Source organism: Talpa occidentalis, unplaced genomic scaffold, assembly GCF_014898055.3.
Source record: "Talpa occidentalis isolate TD23 unplaced genomic scaffold, MPIMG_talOcc4v2.1 talOcc4.3, whole genome shotgun sequence".
Taxonomy (NCBI): Eukaryota; Metazoa; Chordata; class Mammalia; order Eulipotyphla; family Talpidae; genus Talpa; species Talpa occidentalis.
Genome location: NW_023603184.1, coordinates 140,478,994 through 140,503,384, shown reverse-complemented (window position 1 = coordinate 140,503,384; position 24,391 = coordinate 140,478,994). Strand labels below are relative to the sequence as shown.

Here is a 24,391-nt window from a genome sequence, read left to right as displayed (position 1 = left end):
TGAATTGGAGAGGCTTGGGCACAGGTTATTTATAAGCATGGGTGGTCTGGATCAGTACATATTTCAGTATGTGTGACTTTGAAAAACAATGAGGTTTTACTTACACTGCCTGTCACCGGCAATGACTTCGCCTTTTCCCCCTTTGGATGCTTTGTGTAAGAGCTATCAAGCCAAAGAGAATTAGTGTTATAAACAGTAGTTTCTCATTTCTTGTAGGGGTTTCTATTTTAATTATCTAATGACAGCCATTTTTTTTTTATGGTTAAAGAAATCAATATCTAAAGAAATGACTTGTCAAAATAAGCCAGTTGCAAAGCTGATAATAGTTCTTCATCTAAAATTTAATATATAGACATAGATATCTTCTACATAAATATGTAAATACAGGAATTTGGTTGCGCTTAGCAACTGGGGTGTGTGGGTATGTTTAGCAACATCAGATTTATTGTTACTTTGCACAGGATTTTTCCTGCTAGGAAAAAGTCTTCAGAATATCAAAAAAGTAGAGTTGAAGCAGATTAAATTTTCTTGCCATTCTTGATTACTGAGTTGTCTTCAGTTACTCTGGCATATGGTTTACCTTTTAATAATTAAAAATCCCTGGTGGCTTTGCAATTATAATTGAACTCTGTTCACCAGAGATTCCTGCTAACGTCAGTTACATGGGGGTTATGCCTCATTTCTCTGTCCTTTTAATGAGCACCACAGGCTTTCTTTTGTGCAACCTTGTTCCGTGGTAGGGAAGTGTGGAACAGAACTTGATTTCCCTTTGAGCAACTTGGCCCTGGCCATCGTTAGAGAAATCTGGAAACTCATTTGATTGATCATTTTGGTGAAGTCAGAGTTCTGTTGACACTGGAGGGTAACCTTGCTGGGAAGCAGTCAGGAGCCCTCTGCAGCTTGTAGGAGCTCTGGAGACCTCGCTTAGGGCCAGAGATGGCAGTCAGGGTCGCTCAGCCTTGTGTCGTCTTCACTGGCTGAGCACCCTTGCAATTAAGAACACAAGATGAGGTCGAATGTCAAGTTGATGATAGAATAAGGTCAATTATTGAGTGGGGGAAAAAGAAAGAAGAACCTTTAACTTTTAGCAGACTGTAGAGCTTTTGAGGGTTTTAAAAGAGTTCAACTCAAGACTGTTTTAGTGGTATTTGATCAGATTGTTACAGCATCTGCATGTACTTTTTTTCAGGTTTCTTCCCCTTTGTTTTTGTGGTTTGTTGCAGACTAAATTATGTATGTAAAATGCATTTATCCCTTTCAGAAACCACTTCTGGGCAAGGAAAATTCTCAGCATTTTTGTGTTTAGAAAAGTTATGTGGTTGCTGGGCAAATCAGTGGCAAAAATAATTTCTTGTAGAAGGTAATGGGGCTTTGTGTGCAACTGGCTGCCTTCAGCATGTATTTTTTATTTCCTTTAATTTGGTACCTATTTCAGTTCTGTTTATTTACAGTTCTGCAGAAAACTTCAGTTTAACTTGAGACAAGATCCCTAATAGAGACAGAAGTTTTAGAACTTTTAGTTTTGACAATTCTAGTTTTCATGCTGCTCAGAATTCATTTTGTGAAATGAAAAATAACCCTGTAAGTAATAGTCCATTTAATCCTGCACCATATGCACCCACAGTGGCTTTTCAGATACCTTCTGTTACAGTAGCACCTGGTGAGCGGTGACTTGACCTGTAGGTCACAACCTTTTACCTCTTTCAGGACACCTGTGTGAGATTTCAGACACTAAAAAATACAGATGACATTGGGATGTTTCCCTGGTCTTCACACTGTTTTTAGTGTAATATGAGCTTGGAAAGACATGAGAAGAATATATAGTGAAAAACTTGAAGTAGAGGTGTTCCATTTATGGTTTGATTTACAGAAAACCTTCTGGACTAGAGTGAGGGGGATCTGTGTGGCATGTCCACATTTAGTTACTTTCAAAAAGAACATTATTGGCATAGGGCATCAAGTTTAAATGTGGGCTGTTAACCTTTATATTTTTTTTTTTTATTTTTTTTTTTTTTATAGAGGCATGTTTATTTATTTATTTGTTTGTTTTTGTTTTGTTTTTGTTTATACATGCACTGGGTACAGTCAGAAGCGCGGGAGGGTGAGAGAATTCACCAGAGCCAGAGCTGGGAGCAGAGCAGGCAGAAGGACCAAAGTACACTGCTGAGGGGAGCAGCGGGCGGCAGGAGAGGTCTGCGCGCCATGTGGGACCCTCCTCCTGTGGCTGGGGAGCAGCCGGGGATCGAACCGGCGCCGCAGCGGTCGCCGGCAGCCTCGCAACCCAGCGCTCAACCGCTGCGCCACCGGGGAGGCCCGGGCATCAAGTTTAAAAGCAAAAAGATTTGGAAGCTTCAGAGCTCCCAGACATTGTTATTCTGTGTAACACTTCTTATTCCTCTGGCTCTCTTTTGTGTTTGAGGCAAGTTTTCAAATACTACCAATTTTGTTACCTTCTTTGAAGGGAATAAAAGATTCAAAGCAATATCAAACACCTCAGCAGTGCTTACCGCACAGAATAGCACATAAGATGGGGCCACAGTGTTTATAAAAGCTTCAGTGGTTTTCACCTGAATCCCTTGGCCCAGGATTGTTCTGGAGCATGTATGTTGCCTTACTCTCCCTCCGCCCCCGCTGATGTTTCCTGTGTTCCGACACTTACTTGACTTTTCAGTTCTCAGCAAACTGGATGACTTGGTCAGCTTCGCAGGTGATAGACATCTTTGTACCACCATGTTTCTTAACATAAGAAATTGTTTTAGGCTTTTCCCCCCTAATTACTCTTCCATAAAATTTTATACTTCAGATAGACTATGTACTATAGTATAACTGTGCTTTCTACATAAAGGCTAGTATATAATTTTTTAGAAATTCGATTCAGGGTTAAAGTAACTAGAATTTCTCCATGAGAGCCTTGGTGGTGGGTGTAGTATGGTAACATACATCTGCAGATGTGCGAACCTATAGCTCTGAACCATCCCTTGGTAACCAGTTAACCTCTGTTAAAAAAAAGGTAAATGTTAAATTAGAAAACTACTAACATTTAACTTTACATCTCCTGAGTTTATTTCAGTGTTACTTATACAAATCATACTTATTTACTTATATAAATACATACTAATATGCCAGCTAATACAATTAAATACATCATAACTAACAAAATTTTTTTAATCATTCAAAACTTATTTTTTAAGCAAAAGTAAGACAGTTAAAAATGTCAATTTCTTAAGTCAATTTTAGTGAACTTAATTTTTCTTTGATAAGAGAAAACTCAATAGCTGGCAGTAACTTTTTGAATTAGAAACTTCATTTAGTTCTCAAAGCCCAAGTCATACACAGACGCTCTGGGTATCAAAGGAGATGTCCACAAGGCATCCTAGGTGCTTGCAAGCCTTTCAGCATGACGTGACAGTCTTTAGAAAGTCCCCAGTCACAGAAGCTGCCATCCGTTGCCGTAGTTTTGTAGCACAGATCTCGTCTGTATTTGCTGTGTCTTCCCTCCCAAGTCCACTCCTGTAATGCTTAAGACAATCCAGTGAGAGGAAATAAGTACTAAAGAGTAAGATTTTGTCAAGTGGGGTTCAGGTTTGCAGGACCCCAAACCATTGTAATGTGAGGTTTTTCATACCCTCATTTCCCCTGCCAATAACCAGTTTTCACCCTGTTGATGATGCGTGCTGAAACTGAACATATAATTCAGTTTGCAGGCAAGGGCAGGAGAGGTCTGTGGTGCCATGTGGGTTAGCTCCCTGGCCGGGTTTTGAACTGAGACCTGAGATTTAACACCCAGGTCACCAGGGAGGCCCCAAGAGTTCACTTACTTAGCTTCTGATCCTTCAAGGGCCCAGATTCTAAAATTTTAAAGAAATTTTAGGGTGATTTCAAGTACTCAATTTTCACCATGTGTGTACCCACATAACAGTTTTTATCAGAGTGGTACTTTACACGTTGCCCAGACTTTGGCAGCTCCCTGGCTGGAGCACACTGGTATGCTGCACAGTACTGGTTAGGAACCACTGCCTCATGAGCCCTGTAGAGGGATGTGTTGTGGTAACTAAATATCACCCTCCTAGTGGCCAGTCCAACTTAAATCCAGAATGATCAAAAGGATGGTTGTATAGCTAGGTGGTCAGAAGACAGAGATACCGAGCCCTAGGTTGGGCTGATTGCTGTGCATGTGGCCACTTGGAATAAAGGCTTCCTGTTCCTGGAGCACTTATTCTGGCTTTGATTTGAAAAAGAAATAATCTTTTGCCTTGTTTAAACAGCCATTAGCATTTGGTGTTTTCTTTCTTGAAGATGAAACCAATTTTACTTCAGGTTCTATTTTAATTTCTACCTGCCTGAATTTCTTGGCAGTATCAGAATGTTTTCCAGCTCTAAGATAATTGAATCAAGTCTCAGGCTAATTTCTAAGTTATTTTATTTTATTTTCTTAAGATTTATATTATTTATACAAGAACCGGGGTACAGGCCAGATGTGTGGGAGGGTGAGAGGATTCAGGAGAGACAGTGGGGAACAGAACAGGCAGACTGACGAAATACACTGCTGAGGGGAGCAGCAGGCAAGACAGGAGAGGTCTGCTCACCATGTGGGTTGCTCCGAGGCCAGCGGAGATTCGAACCGGCGCTGCAGAGGCTGCGGACTGCTTCATAGTGCTGCGCTCAACCACCTGCACCACCAGGGAGGCCCTAGGTTATTTTAAAATTAACTTAGTACAATCATGTGTTTGCATTCATTTTCTCTCTTTCTCTCAATTGTTGTATCCCTTTACTTTTGACTTTTCAGATGGCTCACTCTCATATCCAAGGTAGTTTCGCTTCAGCCACCTTCATGTATATTAACTTCCTGGACATGCTGGTATTAATGCTGCCTATTATTACTAACCATTACCATGTCTTTCCAGTTTGCAATTTTTACAACTAAGGAAGACACTGGCCACTTGCAGGGAATATGCTTTAGAGGACTGACTTCCAGAATAGCTTTTGGGCTCCCATTAAAAAAAAAAAAAATCCCAATTAAAAAAAAAATCCAAATAAACATCTTTTGTAATCCATACTTCCAAGTAAGATTCTAACAAATGGTCCTCTGTCATAATAAAAGTTTGAAATCTGCCCTTACAAAGAATCAGAAAGTTATGAAAGCTATAGTGAGAATAAGTAGATATTCTCATTCTTCTCTTTACAACTTACTTTCACTTACTTTTCTGGTTAAGAAAGTATTTAAGATTGGTTAAGACTATCTGTGATTCTAGTACTTTCAAGTCATCAGTTTACATAGTGGTGCACTGTGAGCGTGAAAAAAGGTTGCCATCTACCTACTCAGAGTCAGCGTTGACTTTCAGGTATCTCCTTCTGGATGCTAGAAACTTCAGAACAGTTATTTTTCATTTCATTAGCATTGGCTTAACAGGGAAAATCTGCCAAGACATTGATGACTCAACTCATATTTCTGCATTTCTCTTTGGCAAATTGGAGAAGAGTTAATGATATAAATTAATATGGCAGTGATTTTTTTTTTTTTTTTTGGTCTTAAAGTTCCTAAAATTCCTCAACAATACTTAAAATAATGCATGCCGTCTTACTTGGGGTAAGGTAACAAAATGATCTAAATGATAGGGTATTGCATTTCCAAAAATGGTAGGAAATACTGTCATTGAGAGAAAAATACATGTATGTATGTATTTACATAGAGAGATGCATGGGTATATGCTATGGCAAAAAACATTTATTGGAGTGGCCTTAAGTAGAGTCAATTCTTAAGAGAAAACTTGGAAGTAATTTAAAGCAGATAACTGCTCTCATTTCTTTTGAAGTTGATGCATTTAAGCAAACCAGTTTATTAAATTTACCTAACTTCAAAATGTCCTTTTTCCCCGGATGGATTCACATTTAGTGTTTTCTTTTCTTTCCAGGTATAGAACAAGGGCAATAATTTAATTTTTTTTTTTGGAGGATTGAATGGAAGTATTCTTTCAGAAATTCCTATGAATTAAACCAAATTTTTCAACAGTCATAAGCTAATTTAAAAAAAATGTAAGTGCAGTACAAAGAACCTTTTCCTGAACTATTTGAGAGTAAATTGCCAGCCTGATGTGCCAGTACTCCTGAATACTCTAGTATGGAAGACATTGTGCTAATAACCACAATATAGTCATCCAGGATGTCAGAAAATTAACGTTGATGCTAATTTGTGACCCATCATCTAGCCCTTGTCAGTTATCCTTTCCATTAAATAATCTCTTGTTGCCTTTAGTTATCTTCTCATTAGTCGTCTTCTGGAGAGTTCTAGAATAGTCTTTTCTTAACTTTCATGACCTTGACACTTTGGAAAATCACATACTAATTATCTTATAGTTCGTCCCTCAACTTTAGGTTGTCTGCTGTTTCCTTACCGTTAGCTTCAGGTTAGACATCTCTGGAGGACTGTGTCCCGTCAAGTGGCACACAGTCTGTTTATTCCATTTATCCCCTAACTGCTAATGTTCACTTAAGCACGAGTTTATGGTGCTGACTGCAAGGCTTCTTTCAGTACAGTTCTTTCTACATTGTGTAGGGCAGAGCTTTGAAATTATGCAAATGTTCTATTCCTAATTAATCTTCCAGTTTATTTATATCACTGTGGACTCATAATTTCCTATTTTATTTCCTATGTATTTCAATCTGTTGCAGTCCTCATTTATTCTGACACTCACATTGTCCACAATTTGGCCATTGGGAGTCCCCTTCAAGCTGACTTTCATCTTTTGTACATGTTGCTATTATTTTTTATTAGTGGCAGTACTCCTTTGCTTTGGGAACAAGAAGATACCCCAGGATTTTCTATAACCCCATTTTTCTAGCCTGGTTTCTTTTGGTGGAGAACACTATCTAGAATGAGAGTCAGGCATGTTTAGCTTGTGGAGGTTAGAGTTGTATTTGCTTGCACATGTACACACTTATTTTCTTCCGTATGTATTTTGAAAACCACAAGTCCACTGCAGTACCTCCAATTCCAACCAGCACTTCATGTTTCATTCCAGTTTTCTCCATTTGCCCTATTTAGTCCTAATTTACTCACTTGCTTGAGGCCCCTGCATGTCTGCCCTGCTCACCATGCCACATTCTGCCTGCCCCACACCTGTGGATGCCTCCCCACCACCTTGGGCCCTGATCCCCACATTGACTCTCTTGCATGATGTGGGAAACAGCATCCCTATTTAATCTCCCCAACCCCATGGTGGGGATTTTGACCTTCCTAAGTTCCCTTGGGTCTGAATTGTTCTGGAAGGGAAGGGGAAAAGGCTCTCAAAATTTTCAGAAGACTTTGTTGGTAGGGAAATTCTTAGTAAAATGAAGAGGGGGAAATGGTTGCATAGAATGGGGCTTTTTTGGAAAGGGGTGTTACTGTTGAAAATACATCTTACATAATTTCTGCTTGAGACCGAGAATCTGTATCTCCAGTAGCCCTGGTTCATTTGGTGGGAAGTCAAATTTAGCTCGCAGTCTGTTGCAAGATTGCTCATTGCTCTGAGTGAGTTATCGTGTCTTGGACTTTTTCATATGCAGAGCTTTTTTTTTTAATTTAAGGAAAAACATTGACTTCATATGGATATTTCCGATTTATATTCAGAAATTCGAGGATTTTTAATTTGTTTGGCTTTATATTTATGGCTCTTTTTCTTTACAATGAAAATTTGGATCTCAACAAATGTTATTTATTCACTCTTCGTTTCAAAATATTAGTAACAGTATGATTACCAAATTCAAGCTTTATCTTTGGTTGTTGTTTTTTTTATTTAGGATCCTACAAAATAAAGTCTATTTAGAGAATTCCAACTTCTATCTCTGATCCCTCCCTGCCTTTATTAGGTTCTGATTTTTATTAGTTTCAGTTATTCTTCTACATATATTTCTTTTAAATGCAGGTGTGGGTACATGGGTGTATTTCCTCTTCACGATCTCAACTGGAGAGCTGAAACTTTACATGTTGTTCTGAACCTTTTTTTTTTTTTTTTAATTGACACTGATTATTGCTCTGTAACATTATGGAATAGCACAGCTAACTCAATTCATTCTCTATTGATGGACATTTGGGCTGTTTCTAATCTTGCTGTTTTAAATAATGCTACAATGTATAATCTTATACATATGTTATTTGGGTTTGTTTTTTTCTGGCCATTGTAACTTTGGGACAGATTATTCCATGTATAGCATTATTGAGACAAAACATAATTTCATATTTTCACAAAATACTTCCAATCACCCCTCTCTAGGACTTGTGGCTCTAACATTGTGCAAACCCAGCAGCACCAGAGAGGAACTTTTTCTCCAGAACTTGTCCACAGACTAGATTGTTGGACTTTTCTATTTTTTGCACTCTTTTAGGTAGGAGATGGTGTAGTTGTTCTGATAGGATCTCCTTATTTTGAACAAGGTAATATTTCCATGTTTGCTGGACATTTTTATTTCCTTTATTGGGGTATAACTGACATAGAACATTGTATTAGTTTCAGGTGTACATCCTAATGATTTGGTACTTGCCTATGTGGTGAAATGATTATCACAATGTGTCTAGTTGCATTGTCCCCCATATAGTTAGTGTTTTTTCTTGTGATGAGAACTTTTAAGAGCTACTCCTAGCAGCTTTTAAATCTGCACTAAGTATTGTTGACTATGGTCACCATGTTATACAGTACCTCCCGTGACTTACTGATTTTATAACTGGAAGTTTCTACCTTTTGACCCCCTTTACCTGTTTTGGTCACCCCACTTCTAGCAACCACCACTCTGTTCTCTGTACTTTAGATTCCTATCTAAAAAAGATTCCAGTTATAAGTGAGATCATGCAGTGTTTGTGTTTTTGTCTCACTTATTTAACTGAGCAAAAGGCTCTTAAGGTCCATGCATATTGCTGTATATGGCAAAATTTTTACTTTTTTTTAATGGGTGAATGATATTCGTGTGTGTGTGCGCGTGCACACCACAACTTCTTTATCCATTCACCTTTCAAGGCACACTTGGGTTGCTTTCGTATTTTGGCTATTTTGAATAATGTTGCAGTGAACATAGGGGTGCATTTCTTTTTGAGACAGTATTGCCTTTTTGTTTCCTTGGAATAAATACTCAGAAGTTGAACTGCGAGATTATAGTTCTACTTTTAATTTTTTAAGTAACCGCCATACTGTTTTCATAGTGGTGGCACCAAAATGTGCAAGAGTTCTTTTTTCTCCACATCCTTGTAAGTTTCACCACTTATTTGTCTTTGATGACAGCCATTCTGACAGGTGTGACATACTATCTCGGTATGGGTTTTATTGCCATTTCCCTAATGATTAGTGATGTTGAGTGTCTCTTCCTTTACTGGTTGGCCATGTGTATGTTTTCTTTGAAATAATATCTTCAGGTCTAATGTACTTTTTAAGATCAGATTCTTTTTTTTTTTTTTTAAGATTTATTTTATTTATGCATACAAGAACTGGGGTACAGGCCAGAGGTGTGGGGGGTGAGAGGATTCACCAGAGACAGAGTGGGGAACAGAACAGGCAGATCCACTGAAATACACTGCTGAGGGGAGCGGGCTAGTCAGGAGAGGTCTGCTGCACCATGTGGGTAGCTCCCTGGCCGGAGAGCAAACTCGTGCTGCAGTGGCTGCGGATATCTTCATACGTTGCATCTTAACCCCTTGTGCCACCAGGGAGGCCCAGATTCTTTTTTAAATTATTTATTTTTACGTAGAAGAACTGGGGTGTAGGCCAGAGGTGATGGGGTGGTGAGAGGACAGGAGAGGTCTTCTGCACCATGTGGGTAGCTCCATGGCCGGGGATTGAAGTCAGGTTGTCCTGGTGATAGTGCTGATACTTAACGCCTAGGCCACCAGGGAGGCCCAAAATCAGATTATATGTTTTTTTGCTATTGAGTTCTAGAAGATTTTTATGTATTTTGGATATTAACCCCTTATCAGATATATAACTTTCAAAGATTTTTCTCCAATCCAGCAGGTTGCCTTTTCATTTTGTTGATTTTTATTTCCTTTTCTGTGAACTGCCTATTGATGTTTTTTCTTAAAGGTTTGTTGATTTCTTTTCCTCTTTTTAGAAACTTTACACATTAAAAATTTACGACCATTAAGTTTTTAAATGATCTTTTGTTAAGTTTTTTGCCATATAAATTTAAGAAAGTTTTTACATGGTAAAATTAATTTTTTAAATTGATTCTGGATTTTAAGTCTAGGAAAATTCTCTCTTCTCTCTTTCTTGATTAGGGAATTCCCCATGCTGCTTCTGGCATACAAATGTTTTTATTTTTTTGCATTTGAATCTCTTACCTATTTGTGATTCATCCTGCGTACATTTGAGGAATAGATCTGGTTTTATAGTCCTCCATTTACCTTGTGGATTTTTAAATACATGTTGTTTTCCAGTTATTGACAGGACTTTTTCTTAATGTACTATTTAACTTCCTAAAATTTACCTTGTTTTATGGTAAAGGCTTTTATATTCATGAAAAGGTGACAGCAATTTAAAGATTTATGATCTTAGTTATCTTTAAAGATTTAAATTTTTAAAAAGTCCTGCTTCAGTTCAATTGAACAGGTCCAACAGGAAATGTGGGGATATTTGAACCTGGGTGAGAGAGAGAATAAAAAACTGGTTCACATCACATCCGCCTGAGAGCAAAGTTCGCAGATGCATGAGTTGTAAAGATACAGCTTGTTGCAGACTTATTTTTTTTTTAAGAAAAGAAAACCTCTAATGTTCAACTCTTGAGAAATAGTCCCAGAAATTGTTAAGTGCATCCGAGAGCAGGCATCAGTCTCCTTACTCAGCCCTCCATCCATTAGCAATCTTTCTCAACATTAAAATATACTTATTTCATGTCTAAGTAAAATAAGAGAGGTTGAGGGGACACTTTCATTATATATCTATATATGTAATAGGTGTATGGTTGGGAGACTGAAAGGAAACATTTGTGCAGTTGGGAGTTTATCAAATAGCTAGTGCTCTATTTATACGTTGGAATTTTTTATAACTATTTCAAGTGTACATGACATACCAGAGTATAGGAACCCATTTATACTAGAGCTGGGGCAAATGTCATTATCCATCATCCTCTGGTGAGAGGATTCACCAGGGACAGAGTGGGGAACAGAACAGGCAGATTGACTGAAGTACAATGCTGAGAGGAGCAGTGGGCATTAGGAGAGGTCTGCTGTGCCATGTGGGTATTTCCCAGGCTGGCTGGGGATTGAACTCGTGCTGCAGAGGCTGCGGACAGCTTCATAGGTTGAGTCTTAACCCCTTGTGCCACCAGGGAGGCTCTATATCATGGTTTATTTAGGAGATTTGAAAAAGATTGTTTGAAATCACTTTTTAATCATTTCTCCAATATTTTTTATAAGCAAGACTCTAAAGTCTTTTAGTATCCCATGGCTGTTCTGATTTTTAAAAATAATTAATCCATAATTTGCTTTTTTTAAATATAAGCAAAACATATTTGACTGTGAACTTTGGAGCAGTGGGGGAGTAGATACTTCATCAAATCTCCATTAGATAGCTGTCTTCTCCAGAGTTTCTTTCCTCTGCCAGCACATTTCCTCTCCTTTCCCCACATTATACTTGGGTTGGCATAAATTCCTCCTGTGGCACCACCACAGAAACCCAACAAATAGACACTCACTGAAAGTATTCTTCATGCTTACATATATGATAAGCAATTTAAATTTCTTAAGGTTACAGTTGTATTTTTGGTCTGGATGATTTTTATATTAGTGTTAAGTAGCTGTGGCTTTTGACTTGTTTGAGAAATAAATGGTAAAAATCACAGGAGTGACGTGGGTAGCCTATCCCCGTCCTGGAGCTCCCTCTGCTCACCACTGGCCCCCCTGGGTTGTGTGTCAGGAAGGTAAACTCCTGCCGAGGAGGCTTATAAGCCAGATGGGCCACATTCAGGGATGGGAGCCTGTCTTCAGCACCCTGCCTTTCCCCGTCGTGCGACCTTTTTGTCTCAGTTGTTCCTCCTTCCATTCCTCTCTCTGGGATCCAGTACTTTCTGATTTTTCCCTTTCTGTTTTTTCCACTTATTTTCCCCCAGAAGGGATCAGACTTCACTTTCAGTTGATACATGCGGGTCAGTGTGAACTTGAGGCACTTTAATTTTTAGCCTCTTTTCCAATTGTGAAAGGATGGAAATTTCTGGTATTAACAAAAAGAATAGGGGTGAATTCAGTGCAGCAGGGAAACCTGTACACCTGCTGAAACCATGCATGTTCACAGCTCTGGCATCTGGGACCTGTGGCCAAGCATATGTGGGAAGAGGTGACATAAGAAATGGGGGCCATACACCCACGCCTGATACACTAGTCAGGCATCAGCCATCACTGCTCGGTTGCTTTACTTTAAACAATCGTGTGGCTGTGTTTATTGTATTTATTTCTTCTGTAACGCTGAAGCCCATAAAGAGTAAACATTTGCAAAAAATATTCGATAAAATGCCTTGCCCTAAGTGGTTCCAGAACTTCCTGCTGTCTATACCGTGGGGCCTGTTTCGATGTGTCCAGTATTCATCATTAGCTGTTACATGTTTATCTCGTCTTGCTAGTCACTGTACTTTTGATCTTACCATTTAGATGAGAAAGATTTCTGGTCATCCTTTTAATCCCTAAAGGCTCTTAGCTTGTTTGTGAGTTGTATGAACAAATGTTTCTTTTTGAAATTATTTTCTTAGTTTTCTAATAATCATTTTCCTAATAACTCCTAATGCTGCCTTATGGCATTTATTTTTCCACCAGTGGAACTGGAAAAAATAATAGTAGGTAGTGCATAGGAGGAAAAAGCATCTGTGTTATACTGATGGGAGTAAGTTTGTGGTGGTTAAGCATGTTACCTCTGCTAGAAGTTCACAGATTAACATTTGATATATATGATGGATTATACACTGTTCACTTTGTTTTACTTGTGTTGTACTGCTTTTAGAAAAGGGAAAGAAATAAATAGCAAAAGATAATATATTTGTTCACAGAAGCCCTATTTATAGTAGTGATTAGAAATTACCAACATAATGTTTAAAAATCAATTTGGCAGTCTAGGTATATAAATATAATGTGAATATGTGATGAAAATGTCTTTAGACATGCACACATTAACTAAATTTTAAAAACCAGATCCTAAGATGGTAGAGATGACACTAGTCAAAACAATAGGAGTGAATACCATTTATATACCTTTGCATACACGACAGTGAAAGCACTGAATGTTGCTTCACGTCCTGTCATTTTGGCTCATGTGATTTAGGACTTAATCTCTGTGCCAGTTTCTTCATCTGTAAAGTGGGAATGATTTGCCCTGTCTACAACACAGAGTAGGTGGGAGAGGCAGATGCAAGAATTCAGGGAAGCATTTTGGAATTGGTAATTGCTTCTCAGAATAAACAGGGTATACTAGGTCTGTCTCTCAGAATATCAGTGTTTGATAAGAATGACAGACTGGGGTTCAGGAAAACATGGGTGCTAATCTCAGATCTCTTGGTAGCTGGGTCTGGCTTTCTTAGCCTTTTTGCTGTACATTTTCTCATCTGTGAAATAAGGGATGGACAAAATGGCCTGCAAGGTCATTTCCAGTTTTAAGATTCTGCAGGTGTTTAAATGTTTAAGAAGCAGTCTCTGCCACAGGTTCTAATATACCAGCTCTTTCTCTTTGCCTTTTAGGTCGTTCATTATGGTGCTTATGTATCTCCTCAAATAATTCTAGTCTTGTTTGAAGAATCTGGAGTCTACTCTTCCGGGTTGCCTGTGTTATATGGGATTTGTAAACATATAGCTCTGTCTTCCTTGGAAAGCTCTAGGTTTTGTCAGTATTGTGTTAATATTGCAGAAACACACCTGGGGGGTGCCCTAAGGTTAGAAGTTGTCAGTCTTTTTTTTTTACTCTTAAGTTTTGTTTATTTATTATCTGGAGAAGTTTGCAAACATGAAATGGGTAGCTTGCCCAAGTTTGAAAACATTCTCCTGCAGACCCTCTGTGCCTCTGGCCACACACAAGGAAGTGCATCAGTGCCCCCCTTCACCTTTAGCTTGCTCACTAGCCTCTAAGATTGCTTGCCTTGGGCAAGGTCCCTAATCTCCTTGTGCTCACTTCTCCCCATCTGTGACTTGCCTGTCCTTGGGGGTTTGGCTAGGGCTATGCTGGGACCAAGTCCCTGCTTTTACTGGAGATGGAAGGAGATGAGTATTTTTTAATTTTTCTTCTGCACACGCTAACTGAAATCTAATTCTGAAATTAAGGGACATCTGTCACAACTGTGTGTTTGACGTTATGTTTACACAGTGTAGAATAAGCTGACCGTGAAGCTGTAGATACCATCTCGTGTTCTTCCGTTTCCATTCTTAATTAGCGCTACCAGTCTAGTAGTAGTACTGGTATTTTGTTGTTATTGTTGTACTGTTGTTGTGGAGAAAGTACTAAGTTGCTCCTATTTGGTTTGAGAAGTTTCTTTGAAGGTTTTTAATCAGGTGAAAGACTAGGAAAAGAACATTCTATTTCCAGGAAGGCAGGATAAGGCTTACCTTTTATTTTTGAAGTTGTTATTTGAGATCTGTTCTTGAATATTTAAGAAATGTGAAAATTATAGGGCAAATGAAATGTGTCAGGCAAATAATAGGCACTACATTAGAGTAAGAATTTTAAAAGCAAACAAATAGTAAGGGCATTTTTTAAACTAGAGTTAAAAATTCTTTGGTTTTACACAGTTGAGACTGATTTAAAGATTGCAATTGGATGGATTACATTTAATTCTGATATTCCTGACTTTCTTTAGGTGTTGAAATATTGAGTGTGTATGAGACACGTAGTTATGATTAGGTTTTAAAACACAGCTTAAGAAATGTTAAAAGTGATAGACAGGGGGCCTCCCTGGTGGTGCAAGAGGTTAAGCACCACACTATGAAGCTATCCGCAGCCTCTGCAGCATGAGTTCCATCCCTGGCTGGCCAGGGAGCAACCCACATGGCAAAGCAGACCTCTCCTGTCTCACCCGCTGCTCCCCTTAGCAGTGTGTTTCAGTCTGCCTGTTCTGTTCCCCACTCTGTCTCTGGTAAATCCCCCTACCGCCCTCCACGCCACGTCTCTGGCCTGTACCCCAGTTCTTGTATGCATAAATCAATAAATCTTTAAAAAAAAAGTGATAAGAAAGTAAATTATAAATTCCTCTATACAAAGTAAAACTGGGGAACTATGGAGTTACAATCTGTTTAGTCAGAAAGTGATTGTGGTCTATTTAAAAAGGTTCTTTATTGAAGATACTTCTCCATTAGTCGTTAGTCGGAAGGCTAGGGATCTAGGCTTTGCTTTATATGAATAAACTTTTTAAAGAAGATTACTTTTTAAGAATAAAGTCCTACTGGATCCAACGCTTATTTGTGATACAAACTTTGCCAAGCCCTGTCTTGATGTGATCATGCTGTAAGCGCAGTCTCCCTCTCAAGTTCCAGGCTGTGGGTGAAGTGGGCACCTCCTCTCACGTCCTGTGCCTTTGCTTTAAGAGTTAATGATGTCTGCAGGTGTGTTAGGATTAGCACTGTAAAGTTGTGTAAGGGTTTTTTCTTTCTTTTGATCTTCAGAAAGGGATGAAAGATAGCCATTAAACTCAAGGGATTAGGTCCCCTGTCTTTAAAGACTTTGGTACCATAAATATTCCACTTCAGATGTAAGGTGAAGAATTGTATACATCTGGGGGAAAGGGGTGTTTTATATTACCAGTTGGAAATTATTCAGTCTCCACTTACAAACTAAATGATCTTTGCAGAGATATTTTCTCCCAAGGTAGAATGTACTAAGATCTGGGGGAAGGTGTGTTCATATCATATTGTAGTATTTATGGCGATTTTTCCTCCTCGTTGTCCTAAGCCTTGTTGTTTTTCTGTGTTAACGTGTTTCCCTGCGTTGTGCCTTTGCCCTTGGATGATTCCACTAATGGTACTGAAAGGCCCCTTGGTTCTGCAGCTTGGAGAACCACCATCCTCAGTAATGACACCCCCTCACCATGGAAGTGTGTTCCATATTTCTTCTCCTCTTAGATGAATATTATTTAAAGAAGGAAAATGAGGTTGATGAGCTGGTAGCAGAGTTAGTTATGGCTACTGCATTCTCAGAATGTCAGCAAGCAGTCAGGTTGTAAGGCCTGGCATCCCTCAGTTGGCTTCATTCCAGAATAGAACTTGGAATATTTTTTTTTTTATTTCCTAGAATGGGTTGATGAACTGGATTATTTTATTTAGTGGGCGGAAAGGGTAGGATTTGGGTAGGTACCAGAGTCGGCCTATTACATGATTCTTCCTCCCCACCCCATAGTCATAGTACATAGATTCAAAATACACTGGGTTGGCCCAGGGTCTTTCTGTATTTGTCCCTGAATTTGGAGACTTAAGACGTGGTTATTTGTATTTGAGCTCACAGTGACAGTTTTATTTGCTGTGATGTGTTGTATGAACATTCTATTCTGGTGTTCCCCTGCTCCTCAATTTTGTTTTTGTCTTTTTGTTATAGAAAATTTGAGTGGCAAAGTACCAGATTTCAGGCAGTTATAGTACATTGGTTTGAACCCTCAAAGCATGTAGTAGCGCTGAAAGAAAGGAAAAAGTAAAATGGTATAAGTAAATGGTTTTTAAGAGATAGGTTTAAGTGCTGTATGATTTAGTTGAATATGGCCAATGGCAGGGTGTTTAAGATTAAGGAATTAATAGCCTTATGCTTGATAACAACATCAAGCCTTCAGATTAGGGGTCTGATCAGTTACCGCCTTAAGCGTCTACTTCCGATGCTTCATGAAATTATGGGAATGACTCTATGTGTAAAGCTTAACTAAACTTGGGGCCTATAATATTACTCGAAAAGAAAGACGGGCAAAAAGAAACTGTGAAAGGTGTTTGGCAACGAGCGACAGAGGGAGCTCACAAACCCTTTGAAGGTCAATTAGCCAGAAAATGTGCTAAAGACGGGGGCGCTGGGCTGGATTACTGGCCCAAGAATTACCCCCAAGGGCCTCAAAGTGGTTCTGCCTTTGGAGCAGAGAGAGACAATTATAGACCTGGAGGAGATGCTACAAAAGCTTTAATTAAGGGACTTACTTACACCCCACTAAGTCTTGGAAATTAAATTCTTATTTGTGCTTAACTGGTGTTTCTTTTATCTGGGTTTCCACGTGTATTTCAGCGGAGAACACTTTTCCCAAAATCTTTATGTTGGGAGCTGTTTTACTGTGGCGGACACCAGCCTCGCAGAAGGAGCAAGGTGGAAGAGTGGGCTGAGCAGCTTTCTGCTGGGAGAGTTTGAGGGGGCACAGCTTGAAAATTAGTATTTATGCACCTTGTAAACCAGGATCTGTTTAGCTGAAATACATGAATGAAAGTGTTTTTTAGAGAATGTGGATTTTTGGGTATCTATCACAAGGCAGTATGGTTTTCCCTGAGTTGGCAATTTCAGGTTTCTAGACCTAGCAGGGTGCTTTTTCTCCAGAAATGTTTTTGCTTGTTGATGAGAGTAGGCTTGGTGACCATCAGGCCAGGCTTGTAATTAGGTTCCATTCAGACAGGACTTCTGTCACTTCTGGAAAGACTGGTTTCAGAGGCTTTGGTCCTAGCTCAGGCAGCAGGCTCAGGTCTAGGAGTGAACTCCCCTCCTGCTGATGGTAGAGCTGCCCTCCTCTTTGAACCCCACCTAATTGCTGCCTTCTGGGTGCGTTCTCTTTGTTAGTGAAGAGATTATTCTCTGTCCCCTGCCCTTTCTTTGAAGCAATTCACTTTTGCCTGCAAAGTCTGGTTTGAACCAAAGAGGGTTTTAAAAAGCACTGAGTGAAACACTTGTGTTTTTGTAATTTTAAATTTTCTTTCGGTGTTTACAGTTTATATGCATTATCAGTCAAGTGCCGCTTTTTTCCTTCTAGTTTTTCTTTTCCTCCTTGGGTTAACAGTCTACAACACTGTATAGGTCCCAGGTGCAGTTTCTCACCTCAGTGATGGGCACAAGGAGTGGCTTACTTTAGGTTCCCTTGCAAACTTGAAGACCCTTTTGTGTGTCCCTCAATTTGTGCGTGCAAAGAATAGAACTTGCTCTGACTGAACAGGAACCAGTAAGAAGACCGCAGGAAGTGTTTATATCAATCTGACCTTGTTAGAAATGAAAAAAAGCCAGAAAAGTTAAAAATTGTCATCATAGGTCAACGTATGCAGTTTTCAACAACTCGGGTTTATATAAAAATCCTGTTATTAGGTTGAATTTCCCCCGTGGATGGGTAGGAAGGATTAGCATTGAATCTCAGGGCTTTCTGGGTACCCACCCCCTTTGGAAGCAGACTCCCTGCAGGGAAGGTCTTCCGGCTCAGCAGCAGTGTGGGAAGCCAGTGGCTCCATCAGGCCCATGCCCTGACCAGAGCGTTAGCTATGTTTATCATCTAGAATACTTTTTTTTTAAAGATTTATTTATTTATACAAGCACTGGGTACAGTCAGAAGCGCGGGAGGGTGAGAGAATTCACCAGAGCCAGAGCGGGGAGCAGAGCAGGCAGAAGGACGGAAGTACACTGCTGAGGGGAGCAGCGGGCGGCAGGAGAGGTCTGCGCACCATGTGGGACCCTCGCTGGTGGCCGGGGATCAAACCGGCGCTGCAGAGGCTGCAGGCAGCTTCACAATCCAGCGCTCAACCGCTGCGCCACCAGGGGAGGCCCCGTCTAGAATACTCTTTAAGTGCAGTTTTAAATGCAGTGTAATGTGAATTTCAGGTTTCGTTGCTTTTTTAGGAAGGGGAAAGTTATACTTAGTGATATATTTTTGTCTGACTAAGGTACTTAACTGGTTAATGAGCAAGGTTTGGTCCAACTTCTGGAGAGGTGCAGCTGGCATTGTCACGCTTGCTCGCTGAAGAAGAATGTAGCCGGGTTTTGCTTACAAGCGCTGATTCAGAGGTGGTTTTATGAAGTAAAAATTCTAAGTTCTTATCTCTTAGGCTTTATTTTTGCCAACATTGTCAGAGCTAGCACATCTGGCTTAGATTCTAAAATAGTCTGGTTTTATGCTTCAGTAAAAATGAATCCAATCAAATTGGAATTTGAAGATAGATAAAAGGAAGGATTTTGGTACAGTGAGAATTCTTAAACATAGCAAGGTTATCGGGGAAGGTCCTAAAAACTTCCTTTCTAAATAGCCTTTAGAAATAGGACGGTGCCTTTTTTTTTTTTTCAGTGTATGCAGGTTGTTGAGAGCAAGTTCTCCTTGAAGGGTGCCCAGGTGAGGAATCTCAGCCGTTTTCCCAGCTGTATGAGTCTTGGTTCTACTCTCTCCCGTCACTTTCCATGCGAAGATTTATTTATTTGATGGGGACAGGGGCCGAGTTTCATCTTCTAAGTTAGGTTTTCATTTTGATAAAATTAAGTATGTCATCTTTACCAGACTTCGCAATATCCATCTCTCGCTGAGGCCCTACCCAATCAGTCCAATGTGATTTCTGAATTATTTGCTCCCCCTCCCTAAGAGTGGATTTGTGCATATAGTCAGATACTTGGCAACTCCAAATGCAGTTCATTCAAATTCTTGTTTTAATAGACAGTGAAGCACAACAGACCACCTTATATTTCAACCAGTTGCTTAGGGAATATTTAAGAATAGCAATGAAAAATGTTTTAGGAATCAAAGCAAACACTCCTGGTGCTGACTGGGAACTGTGTGTAGTCCTCTTCCGTCTCTATGGTATAGCTGGTACGAACTTGTCAGTTTGTGCCAGCCCTGGCCCCCACCCCACCCCCGCCATTCCTTATTATGCTGACCTTGGAGCCATTAGCAGAACCTCAGCAATTTACTCTTTCATGAATAATGTACTCTGAAATGGCAGGCTGGAGGCTGGTGGCCCAGCTGTGCTGGGTATTTATAGTTCATGCCAGTAAACGTCTCAGTTGAATCAGTCAGGAGCTGAGGGCCTGATCGCTTTTCAAGTTGGTGGTGAGAGAAGTGAGTCAGCATTTCTTTAACTTCTTAGAGTACAGAGCGGCGCTGCTGTATGGCATTGCGATTCCCTAACTGTGGGGTGAGCCTATATGTTTGCTTGTTGTTCTTAGCTGTTTAAACCTCAGAAGTGTTCCTGGCTTGGTAAGCCACCCCCTTACTGGGCACACAGAGAGAAACCACTTTCTGCCTGTCTTGAAGCACGTCGGGGTCACCCCAGGTTTGCTGGAGGCTGGCCTTCACCACGGCTTTCCAGGGGATGATCCACAAATGCTCAGAAAGTTTTTTTTTCCAACAGGAACGTGGGTGGAGTTCAAGTAACAAGGCCTAAGCCTGCTTATGACAGGGCAGCGAGGTTTCTGTGTTACAAGGTAGAAAAGAGTGGTGTTTCGAAGAGTAAATTAATTTAGTGTAGACTTTTTATCCAGCAAGAGTTACTTCGGAAAAACCTGTTTTACAACCGGTTCTTCGCATGCAAGTCATCAGTTTTACATTTCATTTTTTCCCTTTGTCCTTTCTTAGGACCAGCCTTAGGTCTGTGCAGGCAGAGCTCCACCAAGACTTCTCTTGACAGTACTGCTTCCTCCCTCCTGCCTGGGCACCTGTGATAGAAACCACTCAGCCCTGATTTTCGGATTGGCCCCTAACCTTTGCCCTCTGAGAGTTTCTGGGTGTAATACCAAATACTTCATAAGGCTAGAAAGTGTGAGGAAGTACTCTCACTTCTACCCAGTGGTTTAGAGGCGAACAGTTATTTTTAAAGAAGACCGGCGAGCTTTTAGTGTTAAATGTCTATTGACATTTTTGCCAGAAGTATTGATTTTTCCCTCACTCTTGTTTTTCAGGTTCTGCTTTCTTCCCCGGGCGATGTGCTGAGATCTTTGCCAGGGGTCAAAGCATCGGGAAGCTCGGGGTCCTGCACCCTGATGTTATCACCAAGTTTGAGCTGACCATGCCCTGCTCCTCCCTGGAAATCAATATCGAGCCCTTTTTGTGAAGATGGATCTCTGTTGTGTGACTCCCTGAGTGTCTCTTTCTCCTCTGCCGCTGTCCTCTAGTCGTCCCCCACAGGGAACATCTATTTGTGCTTTAATGTTTGATAAAGTAGAAAGCGCTGTCTGGGTCTGCGGGCAGAGCCACCCCTCTCCCGGCGTAAGGCCGGTGTGGTGTGAGGGCGCCTGAGCAGCGTGCCAGCCAGAAGATTCTGCAACCAGGCTGCTCCTCAGGCGACAGCCTTCCTGCCACTGTTATTCCGCATAGCAGGACCCCATTCTTTTCCTCATTGATCAAACAAGACAGTTGGTTAAAGCACATATTCACAGGAGAGAGAGAGCGAGCACTGGGACTTTTAGTTTTTGTGTCCTGCATTTGACATGTAGTCATCATTGGGAAATAATAAACACCCTTAAGAATCAGTGCTGGTCTCGTAGCTATCCTTTGAGGTTATTCTCCCAAGTGTTCAAAATATTGTGGGGTACGTAGGTATTTTTACACTCTCTGATACTCTGAGCTTGTACATGGAATGTAGATAGGTCTGCATGAAGAGTTCAAACGGACATGCTGATGTCCGTGAAATATGAAAATACAAAACAATGAAAAGCGTAATTTTGCCCTAGGTCATTCATTTTTTACTTTACTGTGATAAAATCATAGTGTGTAAGATACTTAATCGAGCTACTCGTTTATCTTCTATTGCAGGGAGGTATTAGAAACTCTCCTCTGACACCAGCTTTGCCAGTCATCCCTGTTTACCTTCTGATTTACTTCCTTACTTGTTACAGACTCTCTAGAGGTGCACCATCTACTGAACTGTACTGTTTGAGAACAATTCTCAGTTATGTTGATTTGATCTGAAACAATAAAATGTAAAATTGGAACGTACATCCTGGTGGAAACAGCTAACAAAGATAAGAGTTTATAGAGTTTTGGCAAACCTACTAAGAAAAAACCCAGCCCTATTACAACCTTGAATCAGGGCACCGAAGTCCAACTTAGCAAGATTTGTGAACAAACAGACTTTCATCCAGTCCTCAGTTCCTTTGTAAGCAGATCCTTACGGCAGTTAACAAGTGAAGTGAGATTGTTCTTAAAAAATGCTTGTCAATAAATAGGACAGCATCTAGCATTCATAAAGATGTCTCACAGCTGAATAGTAACACAACCCAGTTTAAAAAAAAGGGACAAAAGAGTTGAACAGACATTTCCTGAAAGGAGAGGTAAGTGACTAACGAATACATGAAAAAATGCTGAACATCATTCGTTATCAGGGAAATGAGAATAAAAACTGCAATATGAAATCAAAGAACTAAAAGTAAAAAGACTGATGTACCAAGTGTTTTTTGAAACGAGTAACAGGGACACTTTGGGGCTCTGCTGGTGGGAATGGAAAATGATACAACCTCTCTGGACACAGTCTGACGGATTCTTACAATAGAAAACACATACCTGCACTCTAGCCAGCCTACTCCTAAATTCACCCATGTGGTCACATAAAACTTCAGTGCAAAAATTCACAGCATTGTTATGCACAGCAGCCACACCCAGATAGCTTCCAACACATGAATGTATAAACAAATTCTAGTTTATCCAAATTCTAGTTTATCCACAACAGCATATCTATAAATACTCAGCAACAAAGAGGAATGAACTATTCTGATACTTAAAACAACATGGATGAGCCTCAAAACATTATGCCAAGTGAAAGACACCAGATACAAAAGACTGCACGTTTCCATTTATATGAAATTGTAGAAAAGTCAAAGGCAGGTTGGTTGCTGGAGATCATGATGCAAGGGAATTGATTGCAAAGGGTTAAAAGAAACTCTGGGGTGAAGGAAATACTCTGTACCACGGTGAAGGTGGTAGTTAAGAGGTAAGTTATACCTCACCAAAGCTGGGAGAAAAAAGTTAAAACAACCTGTGGTATGTTAATGTTATGCAACACAGAAAATAAATTTTACGATTAGCCCTTCCATTCAAAGTGGCTTGCTGGTCCACTGCTGCTGAGCTTGCCTCCCAAAGTTTAGGTTCACTATGGTTAAAATCGCAGCTTGGGGATCACCCAGTTGCCATCTGTGGACGTGGGTGGAGCCCTGAGCTCTATTAGCAGCCAGCCACCTAGGGGGGCGTGGGGGGGTAGGGTGTGTTTGTGTCTGTGTGTGTGTGTCTCCCTGTCCCTCGCCATCGGCTGGCGCTGCAGCTTCACAGCCCAGCGATCAACCGCTGCGCCACCAGGGGAGGCCCACCTGGGTATTTTTTTGCTGGTCAGAAACTACTTGTAATGAAAAACCCACTGATACCTAATTGTATATCCCAGCACGAAAGGGGAAAGACCAACTCCATCCATCATGCAGATGGCTCTGCCCTCTGAAGCAGGAGGGCAGAAGAAAAACAATATCAGGGGCCCTAGAAGACATGAACCTTGAGCTTCCGAATCGGAAGCTCCTCAGCCGGATCACCTTACGCTCATCCCGGGTGAGGCACTGAAGTGGAGCCAGGACTGTCTGTGGGCACCGGCAAAGCTTTTACTAGAGAAGACACACAACTTAGTACAAAGGGGGAGTTCTAGAATTAAAAGGGAAATTAGCGGGTTTTCGGAAAAGTCATGATGTGGGTTTTTGTGTTTTTCAAGAAAAATGTATCATGACTTCTCTGGCAACCCTATATATACAATGCTCACAACCGCAACAGCCCGACATCCCTGCGTTTCTCCTCAGTATAGAAAGTATCTTCACATACAGTCTTATCTCGACTTTTGTTTTTTAGTTAAAATAGGAGTCCTCTCAGATTTATGACGACAGTTGACCTGAGAAATGATTTGCCTGAAAGCCGATGGCTTGAATGGGCTTGAGACCCTCTAACATGAGTGACGAGGTCGTAAGAATCTACAGGTTATTCACTGTTTTGTGTAATTTACCTACTTAACCAAAACATTCAGGTATTTTTTAACATAAAAAAATACTGAAAAAAAAAAAAAGAAAAATCTTAACTCCACTGCTTTTAAAAAATCACTAAGCAAGGCCTTGCCCAGTTGTCCATCTCTCCCCCTTCTTCTGAAGCAGCGGACCACTCGGTAACTCCGCTCATGCTGCTTCTGCCCGTGCTCTGAAGTTTGGACAGTCACTGCACACACATGTTCCTAATCTTGGGGTAATGCTCTTACTGGTTTGCAACAAGTTTTGGGTTTTATTTTACATAGCACGATATATCAAGACATTTCACCTAATGTGTCCCTTTTTCCAGGGCAGTACCTATAAACCTACCATTTTTGTTCTAAATGATGCACTGTTCTGCCGTACGGATGTCCCTAATTTGTTCATCTATTACTGTGCTGATGTAACAGATGTCACTTTGTTGATGTGACTGTTTCTCTGGGGATGGACAGTATTCCCTACTGCCTGCAATTACAAACAGGGCTCCAGTGGACTTT

The 24,391-nt window shown here is 40.4% G+C and overlaps 1 protein-coding gene across 1 annotated transcript in view; it reads left to right on the top strand.

The window, feature by feature from the left end:
* Nucleotides 1–21,128, top strand: part of FARSB (phenylalanyl-tRNA synthetase subunit beta) — a 70,778-nt gene extending 49,650 nt beyond the window's left edge. The window contains exon 17 of the mRNA XM_037524131.1: nucleotides 20,808–21,128. Coding sequence (XP_037380028.1) covers nucleotides 20,808–20,959 — 152 coding nt within the window. The 3' untranslated portion in view covers nucleotides 20,960–21,128. The remainder of the gene's footprint in view (nucleotides 1–20,807) is intronic.
* The last annotated feature ends 3,263 nt before the right edge of the window (nucleotides 21,129–24,391 follow it).